This window comes from Plasmodium brasilianum, chromosome 9 (genome assembly GCF_023973825.1).
Source record: "Plasmodium brasilianum strain Bolivian I chromosome 9, whole genome shotgun sequence".
NCBI lineage: Eukaryota > Apicomplexa > Aconoidasida > Haemosporida > Plasmodiidae > Plasmodium > Plasmodium brasilianum.
Window position 1 is genome coordinate 1,018,600 of NC_090122.1, and position 10,464 is coordinate 1,029,063.

At 29.4% G+C, this 10,464-nt stretch overlaps 4 protein-coding genes across 4 annotated transcripts; 2 read left to right on the forward strand and 2 right to left on the reverse strand.

Annotated features, from left to right (window-relative positions):
- Positions 1-144: 144 nt before the first annotated feature.
- Positions 145-1,119, reverse strand: MKS88_002842 (U6 snRNA-associated Sm-like protein LSm1; the record flags this gene model as incomplete). The annotated part of the gene is made up of 3 exons (XM_067215885.1): positions 145-395; positions 745-846; positions 1,023-1,119. The coding sequence occupies 3 exons, from the start codon at positions 1,117-1,119 to the stop codon at positions 145-147; spliced, it is 450 nt and encodes a 149-aa protein (XP_067073419.1).
- A 651-nt stretch (positions 1,120-1,770) lies between these two features.
- On the forward strand, positions 1,771-2,785 carry MKS88_002843 (uncharacterized protein; the record flags this gene model as incomplete). The annotated part of the gene is made up of 3 exons (XM_067215886.1): positions 1,771-1,789; positions 2,161-2,416; positions 2,677-2,785. The coding sequence occupies 3 exons, from the start codon at positions 1,771-1,773 to the stop codon at positions 2,783-2,785; spliced, it is 384 nt and encodes a 127-aa protein (XP_067073420.1).
- A 416-nt stretch (positions 2,786-3,201) lies between these two features.
- Positions 3,202-7,496, forward strand: MKS88_002844 (ethanolamine kinase; the record flags this gene model as incomplete). The annotated part of the gene is made up of 5 exons (XM_067215887.1): positions 3,202-4,988; positions 5,072-5,175; positions 6,125-6,201; positions 6,454-6,511; positions 7,333-7,496. The coding sequence occupies 5 exons, from the start codon at positions 3,202-3,204 to the stop codon at positions 7,494-7,496; spliced, it is 2,190 nt and encodes a 729-aa protein (XP_067073421.1).
- Positions 7,497-7,507: 11 nt separating this feature from the next.
- On the reverse strand, positions 7,508-8,832 carry MKS88_002845 (ethanolamine kinase; the record flags this gene model as incomplete). The annotated part of the gene is made up of 2 exons (XM_067215888.1): positions 7,508-7,537; positions 7,630-8,832. The coding sequence occupies 2 exons, from the start codon at positions 8,830-8,832 to the stop codon at positions 7,508-7,510; spliced, it is 1,233 nt and encodes a 410-aa protein (XP_067073422.1).
- Positions 8,833-10,464: the final 1,632 nt, after the last annotated feature.

Consider the following 10,464-nt stretch of genomic DNA (forward strand, 5'->3'; position numbering starts at 1 on the left):
GTAAGAGGCACAACACACAATTGTACCCTTTCAATTTCGTTATTTATTCGAATTTATTCAAGCGTTTGTTCAACTTCTCATTAACATGCTTCCCCGCTTGTCCATTCAATTCATTCTATTCATCTGCTTTTTTTTTTTTTCCTTTTAATTTTCAAACACCCATGAATCGTTATTATTCTCAGTTATGAACTTCAAGATATGGTTTATCGGTCTGTACTTCAGAATAATATTCCCATTTGAATCCTTTTCTTTTTTATTTGGCGTTTCCATATCTTCATTATCATTAAAGTCCATATCACTACTATTTTTTTCTGAGTAGTCAAACATTATCGAGTATTTATCTTCATCCAATGAACCGAAATACGCAATATTGTCTCCTCTAATTATTAGATTTCCTAAGTAAACGGGGGATGGTTATTGTATAAACAATGTAAAACACATAAACAGATAGAGATATAACAGGAAAAAAAAAAAAAAAAAAAAAAAATGTGTTACGATAAGCACTATTATAACTTTACACTCTGACGTAATTGAAAAACACAGCTTAAGTACAAAGGGAAAAGTTTTTTCGAAATTCAAAAAATAAACGCATAGCATGTATATTTCTGTGAATGAATGCATGCAACGTGAGTATTTGCAACATAAAACTGCTTGGATGAAAAAAAGTATTAATAAATTTTTTTTTTTTTTTTTTTTATTGCGCTTTATCGTGCTTTATTTTGTTTTATTTTTCGTGCTTGTTACCAACGTAGACATCCGAAAAATACTTTTTTTCTGGAACTATAATTTTTTCAACACAGTGTGTTAAGAATATATTCCCGTGCTGATCGTACGTTCTTAGTATCCCTTCAAAAAAAGCCATATCCAGCCGTTATATTTTATTGTATGGGTATATGTAAACATAAATATATATATGTATTCATGTACGCACCCACTCAAGTACTTATGCACGTGTACGTCTTTACATTTAGCAATGCACCTATAACATATAATTTTATTTTTTCTTTTAAATTATATTCAACCTAAATACAATTTGTTATCCCTTGAGGAAATGAAAATGTACGTGTCAATATCTTCTTCAAAGCTGCTTAGCCAGAGAGGCATGGACGGTTGCTCCATTTTTTCAACACGGCGTTGCAGATATGTCCATATATATAGACATATATATATATATATATAAGCATATATATGTATGCGTATATATGTATATATATAAGCATATATATGTATATGTATATATGAATGCGTATATATGTATATATGTATGCGTATATATGTATATATGAATTCGTATATATGAATTCGCATATATGAATTCGTATATAAGTATATATATACCCCCGTTTTGCGTTTTTCCCGTTATCAGTTTACCGCTCAGACGTATACTATGTTCTTATACATTGTTTGTTTGTTGTTGACTCGTGTATTATGTGTTTGTATGGCATTTATCGCTTTTCGCTTCATTATCCATTTATTTATCTAACATCCAATTCCCTTACTAATTTATCTCTATACCTGGTTTGCTTTTTTTCTATTATCTTATTCTCGAGCAAACTATTTTTTAAAAACTCTAACTCGAATTAGTTAAGTTCTTACATTACATAAGATAAGGTTTTATCGAGAATCCTTTTTATGCCTGACAAACTAAAAGGAATTCATGCTTATTTGATAAAATTTTTTTTTTTTTTTTTTTTTTATAATATCATCATAAAAAACATATAAGTATAGTAGGAATAAACTTGCTTGTAATACGATCATGTTAAGAAAAAAATGAATCCTTCGAAAAAAAGTTAAAAAGGGTAATATATTAAATATATATATTCAAGTAAGTATGAGATTGATTATATATATATGCATATGTAAATATGTATGTATATATGCATATGTAAATATGTATGTATATATGCATATGTAAATATGTATGTATATATGCATATATATATATATATATATACGAATATATGCATTCCTTTTGCATGGTAGGACTGCACTTTTATATGTACTTACCGCGGGAAAAAAAAAAAAAAAAAATTAAACTATAAAATGGGAATGCATGTTATATTACATTTGTCATGAGTATGTAAAGGTGCCTCGCTCTATTCCCTCGAAAAGAAAAAGGATAAAAAAATAAAATAACGATTGTAACTGTAACTGTAAAAGTAAAAGTAACTGTAAAAGTAACTGTAAAAGTAACTGTAAAAGTAACTGTAAAAGTAACTGTAAATGTAACTGTAAATGTAACTGTAAAAGTAACTGTAAATGTAACTGTAAATGTAACTGTAAATGTAACTGTAAATGTAACTGTAAAAGTAACTGTAAATGTAACTGTAAATGTAACTGTAAAAGTAACTGTAAATGTAACTGTAAATGAGTGTTATTATGATGACGACGGTGGTAATGGCAATAACGACCTACGGTAGAGGATCGATGAAACCCAACATGATGCCCTCTTAACACCCACTTGAATGGAATTCTTTTGCGTGTCTGCGATTGGTTCGTAAATGATGTATTATTACTTGACAACCCACTACTGATGGACCACATACTCGTTTGATCTTTGCTCAAAAAACTCATTTGTTTTTAACACATACTATTATATCGTAAATTTTAACTTTTATTTTGTATTCGTATTCATCATTTTTTCTATATTTTTTTCATTTTGTTTATTCGGTTTAGGCTTCATACACACGTGACAAAATTATGGTGCGAAAAAAGTTTTAGGAAAATACACTATTTACCAAAAAAAAGAAAAAATAATACAATACAATTAAATACAGCAGAATGAAATAAAATAATATAAAACAAAACAAAACAAAACAAAACAAAATAAAACAAAACAAAACAAAACAAAACGAACCACTTTTCTTTGTTCTAAGTCGTACCACATTTCATTAAAAAAAATAAAATAAAATAAAAAAATACTACATTACGACGAACGACCGTGCAACGCTAAGTAAAGCAAAAAAAAAAAAAAAAAAAAAAAAAGAGAAAGAAAAAGAAAAAGGAAAAGGAAAAAAAACACATATAAACACATACGTACACAAACATATGCATACGTACACATATAAACACGTACGTACACATACATATGCATACGTCCATATACATCCCCATACATAGATATACATACTTGAACATAATCACAGCGCCAAAGCAAGAGTAATATGTACACTTCTTAATCGCGCGGGTATAATAAATAAAATGAGTCTGTGTGTATCTCTCTGTTTGCTGGTCTTCCTAATTGTAGAGATACCTACTGGTATGACTTTTTATGTAGGAAAGGGTAAAAGGGCATGCTTTATATCTTCTGCATCCTCATATGGAGGAATTAACATGATGGCTGACAAGGGAACAGTGGTGTATGGATCTTTGAAAAGTAGAGCAGTGGGGGCAAAAAACGCAGAGGGTAATGTTAAGGTAATGAATTATGATAACGAAATGCTGCTTACTAACAAGTTAGAAGATAAAAAAAGGGACGATCATATAGGGGAAAAAACGATTAGGAAAAGAATAACCCACAATGTAGAAGCAGTAGTAGAGGGCACTACTAGTGCTAACAAAACTGATGTAGAAAAAAAAAACTACTCTGATTTTAATATATATATTGAGAATAATAAAATAAAAGAATACATATCTGATATTGATATAACAAAGGAAGAAATATGTACTTTATATGAGGATATGCATATGGGAAGAATGTTTGAAAATTTAGTAGCAAAATTATATTATAGTAAAAAAATTAATGGTTTCGTTCATTTGTATAATGGACAAGAAGCAATAAGTTCAGGGATCATAAAAAATTTAACCATTTCCGACTTCGTTACTAGTACATATAGAGATCATGTGCATGCCATTAGTAAAGGGGTACCACCAAAAGAGGTTTTAAATGAATTGTATGGAAATTACTATGGAAGTACGAATAAAGGTAAAGGAGGATCTATGCATATTTATAGTAAGACACAAAATTTCATTGGGGGGTTTGGTTTTATAGGAGAACAGATTCCTATAGCCGTGGGCCTTGCCTATAGTATTTTATATAAGCGAGAATTTTCTTCAGATGCATATGGATTTACTGCAGAACAGTGGAAACAAAGGGGGCAAAGGGACGAAGCGTGGGTTGAATCCATTGATGAAAGGGCAAATCAAAATGGAATAGGTTCCGAGGAGGGCCACCATAACAGTAGTAATAATGGTAGCAGTGGTGATAGTGATAGTGGTAGCAGCGGGGAGAGGAGCAAGATTGACGTAGTGGTGTGCTTCCTAGGAGATGGAACGACAAATATCGGTCAGTTCTTTGAGTCATTGAACCTAGCTGCCACGTATAACTTACCCATAATTTTTGTAATAGAAAATAACAACTGGGCTATTGGCATGGAAAATTCTAGAGCCTCGGTAAATGATATTATGAACAATTATACTAAAGGAAAAGCATTTAACATAGAAACATACAAAATAGATGGTAATGATGTTTTAAGTATTTATAAATTAGCCAAAAAAAAAATTAACGATATAAGGAATAGAAAATGTGGACCAGTACTAATTGAAGCTATTACTTATAGGTCCAAAGGACATTCCTTAGCTGACCCAGATGAACTTCGACTCTCTGAGGAAAAAACATCATGGAGAAAAAGAGATCCATTAGTATACTTATCGAATTATATGAAAAAAGAAAATATTGTTGATGAATCATATTTTGAAAAAATTAAAAAAAAAATACAGAATATCCTTGAAGATGCTCAGAATGATGCTAATGAAAATTATAAAAAGAGTCAACATATAGATATATGTCATTTGTTTAAACATAATATTTTTGCTCCTTCTGAAAATACTCCTTATAATAGTCATTATGAAAATTACAAAAAGTTTGATAACTTGTCTCATTCTGATTTGAGGGAATACTATCAAGCTCTTCTTAAAGAGAACGAAAGAAAAAGGAAAAACAAAAAAAATGACATAACTGAAAAATTCGATGAGAAGAAGATCCCCTTGTTAATAGATTAGCATTCCTGAGATGAGCTGTTGATTTACCTTAGAGAGATCTTATTAACTTAACCTCATTTTGTACTTAAAGAAACAGAGGCAGAGGTAGAGGTAGAGGCAGAGGTAGAGGCAGAGGTAGAGGCAGAGGTAGAGGCAGAGGTAGAGGCAGAGGTAGAGGCAGAGGTAGAGGCAGAGGTAGAGGCAGAGGCAGAGACATACTTTTTTTTTTTTTTTTTTTTTAACAATGTCCACTGTTTTTCGTGTGAACGGGTAGAGTTTGATATGTCCCATTAGACTTTGCGTATATTGCTTTGTGCAATTTTATCCATACTAATTATATGGAAATATATATATATATATATATGCGTATAAATGTATATATGCGTATAAATGTATATATGTGTATAAATGTATATATGCGTATAAATGTATATATGCGTATATATGTATATATGTGTATAAATGTATATATGTGTATATTATGTACATTTGTACGTATGCTTATGTGCGTCTTTTGCTATTTTTTTATGCCCCATCCATTTGCATTTTGGATCATTAACCTCATTATTCTTCGCATTTTATGTCTGTCCTTTCAAATTTGTAGTAAATTTGTGGTTAATTTATTGTAAATAAATGATCCATTTCTTATCCCTTTTGGTTAGCCAAATTGAGATGCCATACACTAACAATTCTCCAGAGTGCAGCAAAAAGGAATAACTTTCATAAACATGTGTAAACATCGCATGTTGTGTTAATATTTTTTTTTTTTTTTTTTTTTTTTTTTTTTTTTTTTTTTTTTTGTTTGCCTTATCTCCATACTACACCCAGAGTAGCATGACAAGTTATAGTGATACAAACGAAAGAGCAGTCATGTATGTACATTTTTTTTTTTCCTTTAACTCAATTCACTCTAATATTAATTGGTCCAATTTTATTACAACGATTTTTATTTTACTTCTTTGAAGAGATAATTTCAATACGAGCTAAAATATAAGAATATAGAAATAGCGAAATGACGATGTAATAATAGGGAGGGGGTGGGGGGGATTGACAAAACAAGTTCAAACAAATATATGTATGATGTGCACATGTTACATATGTGGTTACATATCATAGAAGTACCTTTTGACAGAACATGCCATAGGGATGATGGACTTCCCCTTAACGACGCATGTTTACACACTTCCATCAAATGATGTTATAAAAAATCTTCCATTCAAGGTTTGTGAAAAAAATAAGGTTAATGAAAAAAATAAAAATAAAATAGAATAAAATAAATTGAAATAATAAAAAATTATAAAAATAAATAAAAAAAAAAAAATATATATAAAAAAAAATTCTATAAATGAGCAATAAAAATTTTAATATACTTAAATTAGGGTGCCAAAATAAAATAAAAATATGAACATGTTCATTACGTTTTGTCCAAATGAATTCCAGATTATTTATACTTATGACATATTGGGTAAATAGCAGTATAAAATAAACTACAGCAGCGAAGGAGGATTCAAACGTAGCAGCAAAATAGAAAGTAAAAAAAAATGCGAAAAATGAAATGAAAGAGGAAGCAAGTGTGAACGCAAATGTAAGTATGTATGTAAGGTGTGGTATGAAGCGATACGACGCGACAAAAATTTAGTAAACTGACGAGATGTATGAAATCTCGCTGAACACAAAAATCAAAATAAAACTGCCACTACCTGGGGGGGAACATACATAATGCATACACATTCTGCAAGCTCACATGTGCATGTAGAATGCATAAACGTGTATATTAGTACGCATAAACATGTATAGAAATACGAAAAAACATATATTGATATATAAATAAACATGCTACGTACGTACGCATAAACTTGTTATATACGTATGTACATGCCCGCATTTCTGCTTGCGCAACAAGGGATATACATGTAAACTCCTTAAAAACACATTCATATGAAAAGTGCCCTGTACATATACATAAAACGAGTAATTAAAAAATCGCATTCTTCATATGAACAAGGTCATGTTGTTTAAAGTAAAGCAAATTATACACTTTTACTCTCACATATATAGGGAGATATGCACACATACGTATTCATACATATATACATATATGCTTATCTATATTTATTCCTTCCGCAAATATATGGAGCATTGGTCAGTATTCCTAACCTACTAATCAAAATGACAATTAGGTGTAAAAAACGGGGAGGGGAAATAATAAAAAAAAAAAAAAAAGTGTAAAAACTGGACGGTAAAAAAGAAGTAAAATTAGTGGAGTTGTACAAAAATATGGACATGCACGGACAATGATGATCGTCATTATGAAGTGCTCCTGCCCCATCTGGGTATATATAACTAACGAAGCTGACGAAGCTGACGAAGCTAGCGTAGCTTACGCAACTGACGAAGCTAACGAAACTGACGAAGCTGGCGTAGCTTACGCAACTGACGAAGCTAACGAAACTGACGAAGCTGACGAAACTGACGAAGCTGACGAAACTGACGAAGCTAACGAAGCTAACTGGTAGTCAGCTTGGATCTAAATATAGGGAGACAGGATGCTGTTATCCTGGTCATGCCATAGTTAATAAAATCAAAATCAATTACTGAGTGTATACCTTGTAATAATGCCCATAGCCCCCAATTAATATGAGAACAAACATAAAATGGTTGTATTTCATCAATCAAATTATTAATTGCATCTTCATCTTCCGTATTTAAATAATTTTTAATAAAATTATATTCTTCATCCCTTGAAGGTATTAATTCCCAATCGCAGTTAAAGCCAGCATATTCATTGAAATGATTTGCAATATCATAAGCTCTTTCCATTGGACAAGAGTATTCAAAATCAATGAAAGAAATATTATCATTAGTTGTATTAATAATATTAGAAGATAACAAATCACAATGACATAACACTACTGGAGATTGTTTTCTATTACATAATTCTTCTATTTCTAAAATCAATACTTTTAACATATCAAAATCAATTAGTTTTAATATATTTGCTTCTGAGTTATATGAACAATTTTTTTTTTTTTCTTCTTTTAGTAAATTAAAATATTTCCATATAGTACTCCATAAAAAAGATGGTCTATCTCCTTTCACATTCTGTGAACTTTGCAAATCTTTAAATAACGTATCATTTAGATTAATATCATGTAGTACTCTTAAATTTTGTGCAATTTTTTTTTGATAATTTGAATCTTTTATATTTTCTCTTGTTAAAGCATAACCATCCATAAATTCTTCTATTCTACCATTAGGGAAAAATACATAAATTTTTTTTGAAATATTTTTATCATATAATATACTTGAGATTTTTTTTTCTCTTTCTCTATTAATAATTTCACTAGTCTTAGGTCCATACAACCTTATCAAATATTTCTTTTTTTCTAATTGATCTTCTACTTTTACTAATATATTAGTTATACCTCCATTTATAACTCCAAAATTTAAAGAGTCTATTTTCCTTTCATCTATTAAATCTTTTCCATAATGTAACATAACATATTTACAATATAAATACAATACACTCTTATTTTCAAAAACATTATTTACAAACCTAGTCATAAACTCTTCTACCTTCACCTTTAAGTCCTCCCCCTTCTTTATTACTAAATCCCTTTCAGTTAGAGGCTCTATCCCTTGCTTATTTTTTGTTTCTGTTATTTGTGAGTTCGTCGACGAGATGCTATTAAGGTTCCTTAACGATAAATTATTATTGTACCTGTTGTAGTTGCTGCTATTATTATTACTATTACTGTTGTTGCTAGTACTTCTTGTATTTTTATTCATCCCTTCTCTGTTCCTGTTGTTCGGTGTTTCATCCCCTTCCACCTTTTCCCTGTTATCCGCCATACTAACCAACCTTTTATATATTTTTACCTTTTACCTTATTTTCGTCTTATTTCGAGTTTATTTTATTCAATTTCGTTTTATCTTATTGCGCTGCACTCAATACTACCTAATTTTATTTTAACTAATTTGTTTGTCTATCTACCTTCCTATCTTCCTATCTGCTTATTTTTTTTATTTCCTTTTTGAAGACTGATTATGTTAAATCATAACCCAGCGCACGGGGAAAAGGCGTAAAATAGTTGACCAAAAAAGAAATGGAAAAATGCGCTTGTAGATTAACAGAAATGAAATATAAAATTGCACAATTACAGCACGTTGCTAATAATGTGCGTGTGTGCATATATGGTGAGTGCTTACATACGCTTCTTAATCAGATCAATGTGTAGGCTCGTTCATTGGTATATGCTTGTCGCGTATATACATGTACAATGACAATGTATATATACACGCAGCATGTTGTAGCAAATTTTTTTGCTTACTCCTAAATCAAATGAACAGTAGCATATGGTGCGTGACAATGAAAAAGGAAAGAGAACTCTGTATCACAGCACTTATAATACATTAACAAATATGTTTACATATATATATGTGCATACTTATATGTGCATACTTATATGTGCATACTTATATGTGCATACTTATATGTGCATACTTATATGTGCATACTTATATGTGCACACTTACATGAACATACTTATATGAACATACTCATATATGTATATATATATATATATATATATATATATATATATATAAATACATTTGATAATGCACATATATAAATATATATATATATATTTATATGTACATCTCTTAATGTATTTACATGCTGGAAAGTAAAAATATGTATTGACAAAAAATAATGAAAAATATAAAGACGCTTCTTCTCGAACGTTCTGTATACAAGTATAGCATAAGTTGATAAACATTCGCTTGTTTGACAAGTTGTGCATCGTTTATTTCAAAATTGTGTCAACATTATATGTGCACAATTATTTATTCAATTTACAAGAATTCTTATTTTACCATACCTTGTAAATTTAATTTTAAGTAAAAAAAAATTTCTTTCAAAAATGTTCATAATGTTATAACTTAAAAAAATAATAAAGGCAAGAAAGCTGATAAGGGTAAAAATGGAAAAACAGAATAAATCAACAACTGCTACAATTTTCTCTTTAATAGGGATAAATAAAACAAAAAATGAGCTTGCATGTGGTACATACGTATGTACGTATGGTTTACTTGATTTTATTAAAGTGTGAGTAAATTTTTTTTTTTTTTTTTTTTTTTTTTTCTCCTCTTTTAAATCGTTTATACAGATAATAAATCATAAAAATAAATAAAATACATTATAGTATAGCACGTTACAAATATATATCAATGCAATATATCCCATTACAATATATTACATTATATATATATGTATATATATATAACATTTCATTATATCATATCAAATAATATCACGTCTGTTGTGCTACAAATATATACCTGTGCTGACAAAAAGAATAAAAAAACTTGTAAATTATATTTACATAATTAGAAAAGGTTAAGTGAACAAATTGCTTTTAAAGAGTGCTGGCATTAATTTTCTTATACTGAAAAGTATTGCTTGGAAATAAACTAACAAGT